Source organism: Phascolarctos cinereus, unplaced genomic scaffold (genome assembly GCF_003287225.1).
Source record: "Phascolarctos cinereus isolate Bilbo 61053 unplaced genomic scaffold, phaCin_HiC Scaffold_4;HRSCAF=312, whole genome shotgun sequence".
Taxonomy (NCBI): Eukaryota; Metazoa; Chordata; class Mammalia; order Diprotodontia; family Phascolarctidae; genus Phascolarctos; species Phascolarctos cinereus.
In genome coordinates, this window is record NW_027555847.1 from 656,860,097 (window position 1) to 656,877,712 (window position 17,616).

Below are 17,616 nucleotides of genomic sequence, written 5' to 3' on the forward strand. Positions count from 1 at the left end.
GCATCAGCATCGGGCGGTGTCTGCGGGAGCACCTGGGAAGGGGGAGACAGGCCTAGGTGGGAAGTCTCTTTGCTGGTCTTGGAGGCAGAACCCAGAGAACCCGGACCTACCCTCTGGCACCTGGGGGGAAAGGGGAGGCGAGCCGCGCACAGCAGCCCTCGTGGAGCTGGCCCTGGTCCTGATCACTAGGAATGCTGGAGCCCTGTCCCCTGAGCGCAGTACATCTATCCCCACGGGCCGTGCTGGGTCTTCCCATGGTCCCAGCCGCTCCCTATGGAGTGGAGAGTGAGCCTAGGGGTGAGTCTCCCCTGTGGGACTTCAGGAGAGCCATCTGACGTCTCTGGGTCTCAGTTCCCTCAGTTGTGAAGTGGGAGGGGGAAGGGGACTAGTGAACTGGATGTTCTCTAAAATCCCTTGCAGCTCCAACTCCTATGATCCTCTCGTGGCAGCCCTGCCCCCTGGTCCTGCGGTGCCTACCATTTGTGGGTCTTAGTTTCCTCTTTGGTAGGACCCGGATCCTAGTCCTGGGTAGGATGGAATCAGGGCCAAGAGAGAGAATAGAAATTCTAGGCCTAATCCTGCTTCCTCCCCCTTTTCAGGGGCCTCTTCCTTGTCCAGTGGGGAGAAAATGAAGAAAGCCAGAATATCATGGTTTTGAAAAAGCCAAGAAGGAAGGATGATTCAAAATGGAGGGAGTGTCAACACTACTAATGCTAAATTAAGTCTGAGTAGATTGTCAACAAAATTTTACTGTAAGTCTCTAATCTGGAAATGGCTGGAGGCAAAACAGAGCAAGTCAGAAGCAGGTGTGCCAGCAATCAAGTAGTAGTTTAATTAATTAATTTCAGAGTGAGCAATGCAGTTTGCAAACCTGAAGTTTTCCTGAGGAGAGCTGTTTCTGAGATAAGGGCAGAGTTTATATACCTAAATCACAAGTGGGCTGGAATCATGACATAATCATTCTCAAGTCTTGAGTAGCTGTTCCCACAGCAGGTTCATTCATGGACAATGCAGCTATTTCTGTGGGAACAGTTTTTAAGTTGATTGCCTCAAGTCTTGGGTCTCGTGATTATTTGATGGGGCACAGAACCCGAGTCCTGTAATGAGAACAGGCTTTACAGTCTTTTATTTGGTTCACTTAACATTCAGGAGCATAGGAATGCAGGGATTGTGAGTGCGTCAAAGCTTCTTGATTGATACTTTAAGCTGAGGTGTATTTCTGACACCCGAGCCAGAATCTGCTGGCAAAATCAGAGCTCCGAGAAATCTAAAGTGTTAGTGTATTCATTACACATATCATATACATTAATATGAGAGTCACAAATATCTTTACAAAAAATGGATTTGTCAAACAGTAGGACAGTTGTGAAGAGATATTTTCTTCTCATAACTTTCAAATTAAGAAATCCCAGTTGATTTAATGATCTTGGAGTGGTGGATCACATGCTGAACTTGGAGTTAGAAAGGCCTAGGTTCATATCCTGCCTCAGACACTTAAGTGCTGTGTGACCTAGGGAAAGACTCAATTTCCCCATTTCTAGAATGGAGGTAATACCAGCAACCACAGCATGAGCTTTGTAACTATTAAGATGTTGTATGAGTGTGAGCTATTGTTATTATCAGTGTCTATTCTTTTAGTTACAACTCTAGCCCAATATATACTTAAGGAGTGTTTTCAATAAATTGTAAATAAAATAAATTTAATAAATTGAACAAAAACCATTGCTTCTTAAGTGGCATTCAGTTGTTTTATCTAACTAAAGTAATCATCATATATATTCTGGTTATTCTTTTAGCATAGTAGACTTATTCAGATTCAATGAACTTATTCATCCCCATGTTTGTTGTTAACTAACATGTTACCCTTTAAATTCCTGAGACATCTAGACAGTGCAATAGATAGCACACTGGTCTTGTCAGATCAGAAAGACATGAGTTCAAATTCTGCCTTGGACACTTACTAGCTGTGTATCTCTAGAGAAGTCACTTAAGCTCTCTCAGCCTTAGTTTCCTCCTTTGTAAATTGGGCTTAATATTAGCATTTACCTCCCAGGGTTGGGATGAGAATCAAATGAGTTAATATGTAAAGCATTTGGCAAATTTTAAAGTGCTAGCTACTATGATGATGATGATATTCATTTTCTTGAATTGACCCCAAGCATTTTGTTGATAGTAGGTTATTCTGGTCTGAGCATAAACACTTTGGAGACACTGATTTTCTTTAATTTTCTTATATCATTCATAGTGGAACAATGAGTCCCTGTGATTGTGATACAATAATCCATTGTATTTTATTACTCACAATTCTAAAAAGGCTACATAAATTCAAATTGAAAAACATATTAGATGCCTTCTTTGCTCAAGGTCTTCTACTTATTCATCACTGGAGATATGATAGTCTGCTGCCAAAGAGTTTATAATCTAATAGGTTATCTGAGCTTTTTGTTCTACCCTGCACCTCCATCTTTACCCCTCAAAACTGTTGAGTGTACCTAGATGGGGGAGAAGCTATTTCTCCTTAACTCAGGACTAGCCAGATACCCAGGTTTCCCTGCTTCCACAACTGGAAGGGAAGGGAACAAGCATTTATTCATTTCCTCCTACGTGCCAGGCTCTAGGCTGTGTTGTACAGATATCTTATTTGGTAGCACTTTACATACCTTCATTCAGAGCTCACGTGTACCTCCTTTGACAAATGGGACACGCAGTCTGACATAGCAAAGTAGATTTTAATGATGTGCTGACAGGTTGTACAGATCATGAGTGCTCATAGTGCTTTGATAACTATGTCCTTTCAATTAAAAGTGGGGCCATTCTGGAATATTTGGGGGAACTGGAGAGTCAGAAGGGATGCCCTTGGTCAGGGCTGCTCTTATGCTTCTTCCTCTTTCTTCAGCACTGCTTGTTCCCTGGTTTCCATATCCCGTGAGGGAAGCCCTGGAGGTCAGACTATGGCAGCCCAGTCACACTTATCCACGATCAAGGTGAGCTCTGCTTCCTGAAAATCTGTCACCATTGTGGCCACAGATCTGTCTGTCTGTTGGGCAGTAACTTCCCCGTTTAGCAGTTTTCCCTCTCCTGAACCAGATACCTGAATCTTAACTCATGACTCAGAAACCTGAACCCTAATTCTTTCTCCTCAACTCTAGAATCTTAAGATGATCATAGGAATAGACTGTGACCTGGATGACTGACTATGACCTGTCTCTCTTCCCTTCCAGCACCATCTACATTCCCTAACACACACAAGTGTTTGTGGACAAGAGGCCACATAACCTTTGTTTTGAGTTACTGGTCCTGAGAGTTTTCTACGTTGTATATTGTTGGGCCCTATTTGAGGTTCCCAGCATTCTAGGAGTTACTTTCCTAACACTCTATCTCCCAAGCCCACACTGGTGTACTTCTTAGGAGAAAATCAGCCAGCTCACTCTTTTAATTATTGTCGGGCTCTATTTAAGGGTGTTTATGTCTCCTCTCTGAAGGGTTCATGTTTCCCTGCTTTAGCACATGCCTTTTGGAGTTGTACAACTGGGATTCCCCTGCTCACTCTGCTCAGACTGCTAGGATCAACTGAGGAGTAGAGCTTACATACCCCTCAACAATTTCTTTTCTTTTTTATGTGTGTGTGAGGAAGTTGGGGTTAAGTGCCTTGCCCTGTCACACAGCTAGTGAGGTCCTCCTGACTCCAGGGCCAGTGCTCTATCCACTGTGCCACCTAGCTGCCCCACCCCAACAGTTTCTGGGGGAGAAGTATAAGGCTAGACCTCCCCTCTAGCCTCCAGTCCTTTTCTGGGTAAAAGGATCAGGAGGCTTCTGGTGCAGACCTGCCATCTGCTCTGGGACACTAGTAACCTGATGATATAGATTATTCTTATGATTTTTCTGTAAAACATGTTTCAGTGAATACATGACCTTATTAATGATGACACCTCTTCCATTGATGCACATTACACACATCAATGCCTTCTCATCCTGTGCAATTCTTGCCCATGCTTTTTCACAAATGCTCCAAAATGGTAAGAAGAGAATCAGCAGAATATGGTGTCTCTGGCATCATGGGTAGAGAGAGTATCTAGCAGCGTGGAGTAGTCAGAATTGTTCAAAGTTACAGAGAAGTTCAGGAAGATGAAGACTGGGAAAAAGACCATTTAATCTGTTTATTTTCATTGTTGACCTTTAAGACAGAAGTTTCAGCACAGTGGTAGGGGCAGAAGCCATATTGAAAGAAGCACATGAGAAAGTATTGAGCAATTAGAGGCATCAAGTTTAGACACCTTAATCCAGAAGTTTAGCAGTGGGGAGAAAAATGTGGGATGGTAATTGTATCACCAGCCTTCACCCACACTGGCATGTTATAGTTCTTTAGAGGAATAGCTTCTAGGAATTAGTTTCCTAACACTCTGTCTCCTGCGCCCACACTGCTGTACTTCTCATGAAACAGTCATCCAGCTCAATCTGTTAACTTTTAAGAAAAGCATTTAATCAAAAGGTAGAGTAAGAACAATAATTAAATGTTACACCCATAAGCCTGGGCACACTCTCCCACCAATGCCCATTATTTGTGGAGGAGAGTGGGCACAAATTTAAAATAACAAAATAGTGAGGTACAAATGTGGCCAGGGTGACTCACAAATCTGGAACCTCTGGAATAAATATTTGTTAAATGCCTACTATGCACCAGGTACCATGCTAAGCACTGGGGAATACAAAAAAAGGCAAAAGACACAGCCTGCCAAGGAGCTTACAGTCCAACAGGGGAGACAACATACAAACATATGGAAAGCAATCTACATATGATAAATAGGAAATAATTGAGAGGGAAAGCACTGGAATTAAAAGAGGCTAAGAAAGGTTTCCTATAGAAGTTGAGATTTTAGTTGGGACTTAAAGGAAGCCAGGGAGGTCAGTAGTCACAGTCTGTTCCAGGCATGGGGGACAGCCAAAGAAAATGCCCAGATCCAAGACATAGAGATGTCCTTTCTTTTTCTTTAGTGCTGTCCTTACAAAGTTCACTAATGGATGCAATGGCTGTGTTGAATGGGTGTCTCTACTACTATTCTGCTACAAGGCTGCTTCTGGTTAGGGTCAGACTACATAAGTACAGGCTTATGTACTTATGTGGATTTAGTGGATTTAGTCGACTATTATGAGATTGAGATGGTTATATAAGGTACCTGCACAAGACAGGGGAGATGTGTCTGTACAAAAATTCATTTGAAAAAGATATAGTTCGTTTTAATGAAATGCTCAGGATGGATCAAGAGTATGGCATAATTAATACTTTGATCTGTTATCCAATCAAGATGGGTACTCTGTCCCAACACAATGTAACACTTTCTTGTCTTATGAAATTCTAGTCTACACCTTCATGTATATACTTCATGTATATCATGTATACAGGGGCCAATTTGCTTGGGGCCATTCTCTGGATTTCTTGACATGATATGAACATCAGTAGAGTTCATGTACCATCCACTAATATATCTCCCACTCCAAACATGCCTCCTTTTCTAGTCATGTATTTTTTGATGATATGCTTTTTGCTATTTCTCTGGAGAAATCCCTTATTGGTAATATGTTGCAGCCTGAATCTGTCTGTTATGAGCCTCTCCACTGACCTTAAATCTTTGGAGTATGTGATTTACTGTGCCTCATTGTCATATAGCATTATTAGAAGACTATTAATGTTAAAAGATGAAAATTTGTTTTAGAGAGAAGCTTAGGGCCAATAAAAACCACTATACAATATTCTGAAGGCAATCCAACTAGCTTTTTCTCTTCCTGTTTGATTCTGGATCTGGCTCATTATTCATCCAGTATGGGGTGTGTGTGTGTGTGTGTGTGTGTGTGTGTGTGTGTGTGTGTGTGTACAGAGAGACAGAGACAGACAGAGGCAGAGAGATACACACAGAGAGATAGAGAGAAAGACATGGAGACAGAGAGGGAGTTAGGCAAGTTCTATGGGTTGGCCATATAGCTGCAGAGGACAGTCTGAATAATAAACATTCTTCATCCACTTGATTGTCTTGTGTAGATAGACTACCATTTGAGTGATTATGGATTTCCTTGAGCCTCTGCAATATCAGGAGGTTGGGTTCATTCATCACAATGTCATCTGCAAACAAGAGCATCTGCAGGACTTTGCAATGTATAGGGAGCCCCTCTTTTATTTAGACTCTGTTATCATCAACTTCCATGACATAGACAAGCATTTTTGGCAAGCAAACATTTCCTAATTTCGTCCCTTATTTCATACTGGTAATCAGAAAGTCATAGCAAAGCTATTTCTATTGTTAAGATATTTCAAGGACTCTCATATGATTTTTATATGTAAATGGGAAATAGGTTGAAGTGAATCTTACTGGGGGTGGAAATTTGCCCCACTGAATCATATCCTTTTACACATTTATGTTTTTTAACTTTTTGTTATATCTTTTATTTTTACATCACCATTGTTTCCAAATATACTCTTCTTCCCCATCCAGAGAGCCATCCACTGTTAAAAAGAATGAAAAGAAAGAAGGGAAAAAAATTAGCAAAATTAACCTACAGAATATGACAGTGTGTTGTATATACTCATAGTCTATCACCTGTGCAAAGAGGTGAGAGGGAAGTGCATTTTCTCATCTCTTCTTCAGAGATAAGCTTGGTCATTATAATTATATAGTGTTCAGTTTCTTGATTTTGTTGTTATTTCCATTTCCATTGCTGTCTTTTTGTACATTGTTTTGTGGTTCTGTTAGTCTTGCCCATGCTTCTGTGTAATCTTCATAGTTTTTGTTCCTTTTGGAATAGTAACATTCTATTATATTCATGTACTGTGGTTTGTTTAATTGACACCCATTTAAGGGGCACTCACTTTGTTTCCAGTTTGTTGTGTTTTTTTTTTTTTGCCACAAATGAAAGTGCTGCTGTGAATATTTTGGTTTAAATAGGACTTTAAAAAAAATGACTACCTTAGGATGCATGCATAGCAATAAGATATCTGGGTAAGAATATTTTAGCTACTTTTTTTTTTGACGCAATTCCAAATTGTTTTCTAGATTGTCTGGCTCAATTCACAGTTCCAACAATAGTGTGTTAGTGTGCCTGTCTTTCCATAGTCTTTACAACATTGACTATTCTCATCTTTTCTTATCTTTGCCAATTTGTTGGGTATGAGGTAACACCTCAGAGTTGTTTTAATTTGCATTTCTTTTATTATTAGTGATTTGGAATAATCTTTCATATGGTTGCTAATAGTTTGTAGTTCTTCTTTTGAAAATCTTAGAATCATAGATTTAGTCCTGAGAGGGATCTTAGAGGCCATCTGATTCTCATCATTTTGTAAATGAGAAAACTAAGACTGAGGAGGGAAGTGATTTACTCAAGGTCACATATAGACTATATAACAAAACTGGGATTTGAGCCCTAGTCTTCTCAATCAAAACCCTGCATACTTTCTACTGAATGCTGCGGTTCTGGTTTAAGAAGAGTAAGAAACAGGAAAGATGAAATGATAGGAGATTGTGATGGAATTAGATATATTTGAATAAAGTGAATCTCAAAGGAAGAGAATTTGTTGAATGATGGTAGCAAAGAAATAGTCTAGAACTGGAAGTGGAGGAGGTTGTTAAGGAAGATTCTGAGTCTCCCATCTGGGATGAGTGTCAGAGAAATGTAAACAGTACTAGAAAGGGTGACAAGGGCTGCATTATAATCTAGAGGTGGGTATTTGTGGTAGGATCCAGGTATTCAAGTGAGTGTCAGAATATGAAAGGAGCATGAGAGGAAGAAATCTAAAAAGTTGATTAACTGTAGAGCAGGAGTTCCAGAGGGCATAGTGGAGCAGATACAGAGTAGGACATTGTGGGGGAGGGGAGGTAGGATTGAGGTTGATATGAGAGTACAAGAGTGAGCAGTAGAATTTAGAGAGGAAGGTTTGTTCTTTGGCAGTCAGGAGATCAGTATCACAAAACTAAAAGGGTAAGGGAATAGGAGTTTACTAGCCATTGAACAATGAACCTAGGCAGAGTATCAGTGGATATGAGAAGCTCTGCTGATGAAGGCAGGTAAGTAGAATGTGCAAAGACATGATGAGTCCTCCATCTAACATAGTGACATGATATTCTTTCCCTGAGTTTTATCCATGTTGCAAAAGCCTGGTATATCTGGGATGCCAGATCTTTATCAGAAATATCTGATTCAAATTTTTACCAATTAACAGCCTCTTTTTTTATCCTGGCTGCATTAATATAACTAAAATGATCTATTTTGTCTTTTCTGAGTACCTCTATACCTTGTTTGGTAAAGAATGATCCACCTAGACATAGCTGTGAAAAGTACTTGATTGGAGAGGTATCATAATACTATTGTATACTTAAAATATTATAGTCTAGTATAAACAGAACTTTATATGTGCTAGGAAACCAAAAAATTCATGTCATTCACTTTTTGTGATATTTGCTTTGTTATGGTGGTCTGGAACCAAATCCACAATATCTTTCAATGTATGCCTGTAGTGAAAATACTTGGAGTCAGGAAGGTGGAGTATCTAGTTTGAGGAACAGCAAGGCCAGCATCATTGGATCACAGAGTATATGCAAGGGAATAAGGTGCAAGAAGATTGGAAAGGTAGGAAGGCAGCAGGTTATAAAGGGCTTTAAAAGCCAAATAGGATTTTATCTTTCCTCCTGGAAGTAATAGGGAGCTATGGGAGTTCATTGAAAATGGGGGAGTGATAACATGGTCAGATCTGCCTTTAGGAAGATAAGTTTGATAGTTGAGTGGAAGGTGTGCTGGAGTGGAAAGGCTCTAGAAAGGAAGGTTAACCTGCAATAGTACAGATGTGAGGTAGTGAGGGTCTGTACCAGTACGGTAGTAGTGTCAGAGGAGTGAAGAGGGGCATATATGAGAGATATTATGAGGGTAGAAATAACAGGACTGGACAACTAATTGGATATGTCTAGTGTGAGAGGGTATAGTTGGGGATGACACCCAGGTTGTAATCCTACATGATTAGGAGGAGGCTAATTCAACAGTTGAAGGAGGCTCCCTTGTATGAATCATCCAACATTTCCCATTGACTAAGCATCAGAAAGAGCATCTAGACCTCCTCATGGTTATTTTTTACTTATGCAATAAAGATGTAATACCAATAGCTTTTAGTTCCTTGAGCCAATCAAGTCTTGGGGATGGTCCCAATACTTTTTAAGGAAAAACTAGACTAATTTGCATGGGGGGTGGGGAGAAGGTTAAGCTTCTACCACAGTCCTTGTCATCATTATTTCTGGTGCAATAACATTCCAATATAATACTATAATTTATTCAACTATTGCCCAATTCATTGGCAATTCCTTAATTTACAGTTACTTGGTACGATAAAAAGTGCTTTTGTAAATATCTCTGCACATGTGGATCCTTTCTTCTTTATTTCATTTTTTTCAGGTGTATGCTTAGCAATGGTGTTGCTGGTCAAAGAGTATGTGCAGTTTAGTGTCCTGACATTATTTTTACTAGGCTATTCTTTTTCCTAGCCTTGTTTCCATTTTTCTTTCTGTACATTTCTTTTTTAAGAGAAAATTGAGATTAAGTGACTTGCCCAGGTCACACAGCTATTAAGTGAGGCCAGACTTGAATTTGGGTCCTCCTGACTCTAGGGCTGCTGCTTTACCCACTGTGCCACCTGGCTGCCCCTTCTTTTTTAAAATCTAAGTTTGTCCATGAATTCCCTATGTATCCAGATTGATGTCTTTAGACAACTCATTATTTTTTATTCTCCTCAGTATTGTTTCCATCATTTCTACCCCAGCAACTAGTTCCTCCATGTTAATGAGAATCAGATCCGAATAGAATTTGCTCTTTTTGGTTTCCCTACCATTTGAAAGATGAAATTCTCATTAAAGCAATATATTTGCAGAATATATAGTTTTAAAATAAAGTTATACAGTTATTTTCCCCTTCCTCATCTCCCTCTCCCCTCCCCGCCCCATGGACATTATACCAGTGACATTCAAACAATAAGAATAATAACCCAGTTACATGTAGTACTTTGCAGTTTACAAAGCACTATATAGACCAGGGGTCCTCAGTCTGGGGTCCAAGATCCCAAGGGGTCCATGGATAGATTTCATTGGGGTCATGAACTTGCATGGGACAAAAAATTGCAACCTTTAACTGACATTTAGTGATTGTGAATTCCTAAAAACTATAGCAAAATGATCAAGGGAAGGGGTCCATAGACTTCACCAGACTGCCAAAGGAGTCCACGACACAAAAAAGGTTGAAAATTCCTAGTGGAGACAATAGTTCTGGGGCCTCAAAATGCTATTTTACCTGCTGCCAGGAGCTCCACAAGACCTTTAATTTGTGCATTAGAATTGTGTGGTATTCTATGCCTGTGGTTCCTAATCCATGGGCAGCAGACTCCTAAGTTGCTAGAGTTATTGTGGGAACAACTCCTCATCTTATTAAATGATTTGGTATCCTAAGAAAACATTTATCAAATAGACTAAGTAAATGTCTCACATATAGTATTATTATTTTTCAAGGGTGTGCTATTGTAATTAATAAAATGCAAATTAAATCAAAAGTTTCATTGAATGTGTAGAAGGGTTTTTTTTCATCATATATCTTCTTAATCAGCATATAATAATAAAACAACTCATCATTTGGGGATCTGTAAAGTTTTTCAACATTAAAAAGTTAATCTCTTTCCTTTCCCCATTCATCTTATTCATTTCCTTCTTTGAGTCTTCTCATACCCCTACTGAAATGCCCTTCCATTGAGTTTATGCCAATTCAAGGTCATATCCCAATAGATAAATGGATAAAGGCTACATAGGCAACAGAGAACAACTACTATCATTTGGGAATCTATGAAGTTTTTGATGTTATAAAGAGACCTTTACACTTGAAAAGATTGAGAGCCACTGGCCTGGACTCTTTGAGACATTCAAGAAGCAGTGAAATGGGAAGATCCCTAGACTTTTGGTCTCAAACCCTATTTTCTCATTATAGTTCTGCCCTTTACTAACCTTAGGCATGTGACCTTAGGCAAGTGATTTTACCTTTCCAGGCCTCACTTTTCCTCACTTATAAGGTGAAGGGATCGAAATAGATAGCTGACGTTTGTATACCTTTGTGAATGGCAGTGGCTGAAAACATATACTACCTGGTGTCAATCCTTTTGGTGCAGGGCTTCAGATGACTGACACATTGACTACTCATTGAAGGTCCTACTTGAAACCTGCCTAGTTTGATAGGTTCTGTTGCAGCATTTCTACTCCATTGGCATAGTCACTGGCATCCAGGGGCCAACCAAGTGACTCTCCATTACAAGGCATCGAAATGAGATCTTAATGGAAATTTGTTCCTGAGTCATGTGATTGTGGAAACCACTATACTACATCTCAGACCTTCTTCCTTGAGAGTTCCTTATCCTTTCCCAAGGCTGTCAGCTTATTCCCTCACTCCAGGGGTAAGCAGTATAATTTTCAGTGGGGCTGCAGAAGGAATATGTCATTTCAGGTGTCGATGGTGTTTGAAGATGTTGCCGTGTACCTCACTCAGGAGGAGTGGGGCCATCTGGGCCCTGCTCAGAGGGACCTCTACAGAGATGTGATGCTGGAGAATTATAGCAACTTGATCTTCTTGGGTGAGACTTCTCCCATGGGACTCAGAACTGATATTATTTTATTTGGAGGGCTCAGTTGGGTTGAGGCTTAGAATTCGGGGATCAGAGATTTTCAGTCCCATCTGTGCTCAGAGACGAGATGTTTCTACTCCCTGTACACCCTAGACAAGTAGTAATAGGTCTGTTCTGTGCAGATTTGGAAATGAGCAGCTTCATATATTTATGACCCCTGAATTCTCTGTATAAATACTGACCTCACTGCCATAAACCTAGGGTGCTCCCCAAGGGTTCAATGAAGACATGGCCAGAAGTAGGAATTTCCTGTACTCTTTGGGAAGATGAGCTCATGAAGTGATTATTTCCTATGCACACAGATCACCATTTCATCAACTAGCCTTCTCCCCAAAGCTCCTGCCTGCATGAACAGGTTTTCCCTGCACTAGCCTATTATGTCATCTCTCGACACTGTCCTTCTCTTTCCCCTGTAGACCCAAAGGCTAGGATTGAATGTAGGACAGCTTAATGTACCCAGCACAAATTGCCAGGTCTAGTTTCTTTCTCTACAAACAGGATTTCCAGCATCTAACCCTGATATGATCTCCCAGCTGGAACAAGGGGATGAGCCATGGGTCTTGGACACACAGGCAGCTGAGGGGAAAGACATCCTAAGCAATGACTGTTCAGGTAAGTGAGTGAATTAGGACCTTTCATTCAGTCACTGAAAATGCATTTTCTAAACATCTGTGATTGGATGCTGAGTAACATTGCCCAGGCTGAGTTCAAAGACATTGGAAAATTGAGTTTATCCTTAGAGAGCTCACTTCTAGGACATCAGAAACAACTGTAAACCAGTTAAAAGCAAAATAAGGAACAGTTTAAGATTTACTTGCATGGAATCATACAATCATAGTTGGAGGGATCTTAGCACCTAGCACCCAAGGACTGAAGCCATGAAGGCTGTGGAATGAAGTATTCAGAGCATGTTTATTGGAGGCATTTAGATCTTGGTATTAAGAAATTTGTGGACCTGGATTGGGAGTTTCCTTCTTTGGACTTCCTTGGGGTATATACCCAGCAGTTGGATGATTCAGCCAAAAGATATGAACAATTTTGTAACTTTTCTTGCATACTTATATTTTCTTTTCCTGAAGAGTTCTAGCTCCTGTGTATTTGCATGCCTAACTTCTATTGATTCCCCTAGTATTTTTTATCATCATTTCCAATTTGATGAGTATGAGATGAAACTTCAAATTATTTTAATTTCCATTTCTCTTATTTTAGTGCTTTGGAGAATGTTTCCATGTGTTTAATGATTGCATTTCTTGTTCTTGTTCTTCTTGTTCTTCTTGTTCTTCTTGTTCTTGCTCTTGTTCTTGCTCTTGTTCTTGTTCTTCTTGTTCTTGCTCTTGTTGTTGTTGTTGTTGTTGTTGTTGTTGTTCTTCTTCTTCTTCTTCTTCTTCTTCTTCTTCTTCTTCTTCTTCTTCTTCTTCTTCTTCTTCTTCTTCTTCTTCTTCCATTTAGAAAGGTCATCCAGCCTCTTCCTGAGGACTTGCAATGATAGGGAGCTCATCTCAATCCAACACATTTCCATTGTTGCACAGTTCTTTATGCTGAGCAGGGATCAGGCTTTCTGTGATGTCTGTGTATTGGTCCCAGAGTAGTGACCCCTGGTCCAAAGCCCCAGTATAATAATCCCTCTTCTAGATGACAGCCCTACACATATTTGATAACTGCTCTCATATACTGCAACCCTCAACCTATCCCAGTCCCCTCAACCTAGCTTCTCAACAAAAAAGCATAGTCCCCTTTTGGATAGCTCAAATGGTTAAGAATGTGCAACGCTTGCGCATTGTAGGTGCTTTAAAGAAACGTCTGTTGAACTGAATCAGGAAGTTGTTTTCAGACATTCAGTTAAAATCTACCTCTGTACAGCTTTCATTCATTGCTTCTAGTTCTGCCCTCTGGGACCAAGTAGAACAAGTCTTATCCTTCTTCCATATAAGGATCTTTGAAATATTTGAAAACCATTATTATTATCTTCCTACCCATGCTCACCTCTGCCCCATGAAAGAGAGAGAGAGAGACAGAGAGAGAGAGAGAGAGAGAGAGAGAGAGAGAGAGAGAGAGAGAGAGAGAGAGAGAGTTTTCTTCTTCGGGGTAAATAAATATCTCCATTTCTTTAACCAGTCCTCACATGGTATGATGTCAGGGCCTTTCATCCTCTTAGACACCTTCTCGGGAATGCTCTGCAGCTTATTAATATCCTTTATAAAAATGTCCTTGCTAGTATTTTATTTAAAATTTTTGCATCAATATTCATTTGGGAAATTGGTCTATAGTTTTCTTTCTCAGCTTTTGCTCTTCCCAGTTTAGATATTAGCACCATAATTGTGCTGTAAAAGGAATTTGGTAGGACCTCTTAGCCTATTTTTCCAAATAGATTATATAGCATTAGAATTCATTGTTCTTTAAATGTCTGGTAGAATTAATTTGTGAATCTATCTGTTCCTGGGGATTTTTCCTTAGAGAGCTCATTTATAGCTTGTTCATATCAAGCTTATAATCCATTAAAACACCCAGGCCTTTTTCACTTGAACTGAAATCTGGCTGTATCTTCTTATCTTGTACTTTTAAAGTTTGATTTAAGATTTTATGTAATATATGAAGGATCTGTGATTTTTTCAGTTTTTTTCTTTCAAATTCCTGATGTGGAAATTCCCCACATCTGTGCAGATTGCAATCATTTAATGACTTAGTAAATAAGGCTTAGGGAGTTGCACATTGGGATTAAATGGCAGGCCCAGGGTCATATGGCTATTAAGTGTCAGTAGTAGGATTTTAACCCAAGCCTTCCTGACTTTTCACGTATCCCTATCCAATTTCATCTGGCAAGATTTGGCCCAATACTTTACTTTGTCATGGACTTTTTGGTTCTTTACTCTGCCATTTTCTGTGTTAGCTATTCCTCCTAGTTTTGTGTCATCTGAAAAGCTAATAACTGTATCAGCTAAGCCTTGATACAGATCATTGATAAAAATGTTGAACAGTGTGGAGCCAATAGCTCCACTGGGACACTATATGATAGAGTCTTCCCTAGGTGACACCAAACGATTAATGACAACTCTGGCTCTGACCATTCAACCAGTCCCAAATCCATAATTGGCATTATTAATTTCACATTTCTCTGTCTTATCCTTAGGAATAGCATAAGACTTTATCAAATTCCTTGACAAATTATGTAGCAATATCCTGATGTTACCACTGTCAAGAAAGGAAATGAGGCTAGGCTGACATGACATTTTCTTAATCAGTACCTAATCAGAGGCTTTCCATGGTTACCATTTCCTTTTCTAGATGTTCACTAATTACTTGTTTTATAAGATACTCTGGAATTTTGACAGAAATTGGAGCCCAAGTTCCTGACCTCTAGTTTTTGTAGACTCCATTTCTCCCCCCCCATAAAGATGAGAATTGTTCTTCACTTTTCCCATTCTCCATGGTCTTCCTTTAAAAAAAATTATTGGTACATATTATTTTGAATCACTTCCCAATAAACACCCCCTATGGCTGTTGTTTAGTCATTCTGTCATGTCTGACTCTTAGTGACCCCATAGGCCATAGTACACCAGTGCTGTCCATGGAATTTTCTTGGCAAAGATACAGGAGTGGTTTGCCATTTTCTTCTCAAGTAAATTAAGGCAAACAGAGGGCAGGCCCAAAGTCACATAGCTAGTAAGTATCTGAGGCAAGATCTGAACTCAGGCCCTCCTGATTCCAGGCCCAGTGCTTTTATCCACTGAGTCACCTAGCTGGCTTCACCCTCTGTAGTACCTTAAGATAAAACATTTAAGGAAAACTACCTAATAGAATTCCTCTGTCTTTCAAAGATTGTTGGAAGCAGCTTAGTAACCATATTTACCAGTTCATGTCAATTCATTGGCTATTTTTGATTCTTTACTAGTTGATTAATGATCATATAACATATCTAAGACAGACAGATAGAAACTTACATCTTGCTCATTGGGAATTTTAAAAGTACCTAAACTATGGAAGTATTTTCTTCATACCCTTCATCTTCTCCTTGACATTGAGAGCTCATTGAGAGTTCATTTTCATCAGTCTTCTCACTCTTTCCCTTCTTGTTTATCTTTCTCTCAACTTGGCCTATTTCCTGAACATGATTTCCTGGCCAAGAATCTTCATGGATTCTTTTTGTTCTTTGTGCTCTCCCTGCCCAAGTAGGGCCATCCTTCCTCCTCTTCTTGGATTATCTGCTCGCTACTATTCATTCCCCTTCCATGGTCTGTCCTTATTCCCTGAGCTCACCTTGAACTCTGAATCTAAATAAATAGATAAAGATAGATAAAACATTTATTAAGTGCTTACTATATGACAGGCACTATGCTAAGCACTGGGGATACAAATACAAGACAATTTCTGCCTTCAAGAAGCTTACATTCCAATAGAAAAAGACAACATATAAAAGGGAGTGGGAAAGTGGGATGGGGATAGTGAAATGGTATGGAAGATGTCCTGAAAGTGATATGGAAACCTGGACCTTAGCAAGATGCCAGAGTCCAGCATCCCAAGGGCAGAGTCCAAGCTGTCAATGGGAGGGACATGAGAGTGATGGCTGGACTGCTGCTACCTGGTATGGATATAGCCAGGAAGTGATATGGAAGCCTGATTGTAGGTGGGATAAATTGAAAGCTCACCCATCAGAATCTAGTATCCCGGGGATTCTAGTCAAAGGTTCTGGAGGTAGAGGAGTGAGGATGATGGCTGAATTCAGGAAGCATAGTATGAAAATAGTCTACCATCCTCCTTAACCATCTGGACTCCTCTCTATACTCTGCTCCAGACAATGAGCTCTCTATTGTAATCCTAGGAGAGAGCCATTGCATGTGTTTTTCCTATTTCTGCTTCAGTAGTGTATGAAAAAACAAATCTCATTTCCTTTTTTATTCATTGATTCAGGTTGTGAGACTAGGACTGAAAATGAGAAGGTGACCCCAAAACAGGAAGATGTTGATGGATTGAAATCCCAGGAGGTGGTATCAGAAAAACTTACAGGGAAAGAAGCCTTTGAAAGTGAGGACAGATTGGAGGGATACCAGGAAAACTCCACAGGCAGAAAGCTGTGGAAATCCCCTTCCCAGAAGATACATTTCACTCCACTTGCTGCAAGCCACAAGATAATTCTCACTGAGGAGAGAGAACAGGAATGTAATAAATTTGGGAAGAGAAACACTCCAAACCCACAGCCTTTTAGACACCAGAAAGTCCCAATGCAAGAGAGACCATGTGACACATTTAGCCAAACCTTCAAGCAACATTCCAAACAAATTATCCAACAGAGAGCTCCCATGGGAGAGAGACCCTTTAAATGTACTTTATGTGAAAAGGTGTTCAGAAAGAACTCGACCTTGATAGAACATCAACGAATACACAATGGACAAAAACCTTATGAGTGTAGGGAGTGTGGGAAAACCTTTAGTGCTCGCTCATCCCTGATCCAACACCAGAGAATCCATACAGGAGAAAAGCAGTATGAATGTGATGTGTGTGGGAAAACCTTCAGTGCCCATTCAGTTCTTATTCAACATAATAAAATTCACACTGGAAACAAACCCTATGAGTGTAACAAATGTGGAAAAGCCTTTATCCAGAATTCTAACGTTATTCAACATCTGAGAATCCACACTGGGGAGAAACCCTATGAGTGCAATGAATGTGGGAAAGCCTTTATCCACAGTTCGAACCTTACTGTACACCAGAGAATTCACACTGGTGAGAAACCTTATGAATGCAACGAATGTGGGAAAGCCTTTAATGCACTTTCATCTTTTATTCAGCATCATAGAATCCACACTGGTGAGAAACCCTATGAGTGTAACAAATGTGGGAAAGCCTTCTATCGTAGCTCAAGTCTTAGTCAGCATCAGTGAACACATAACCAAGAGAAACACTATGAATGCAATACATGTAGAAAGACCTTCAGG

The 17,616-nt window shown here is 39.9% G+C and overlaps 1 protein-coding gene across 1 annotated transcript in view; it reads left to right on the forward strand.

The window, feature by feature from the left end:
• LOC110214420 (uncharacterized) overlaps positions 1-17,616 on the forward strand; it is a 37,676-nt gene continuing 20,060 nt past the window's right edge. Inside the window, exons 1-5 of the mRNA XM_078153885.1 lie at positions 1-297; positions 2,897-2,984; positions 11,509-11,635; positions 12,185-12,298; positions 16,592-17,542. Of these exons, the coding sequence (XP_078010011.1) occupies positions 2,952-2,984; positions 11,509-11,635; positions 12,185-12,298; positions 16,592-17,542 (1,225 nt within the window). The 5' untranslated portion in view covers positions 1-297; positions 2,897-2,951. The remainder of the gene's footprint in view (positions 298-2,896; positions 2,985-11,508; positions 11,636-12,184; positions 12,299-16,591; positions 17,543-17,616) is intronic.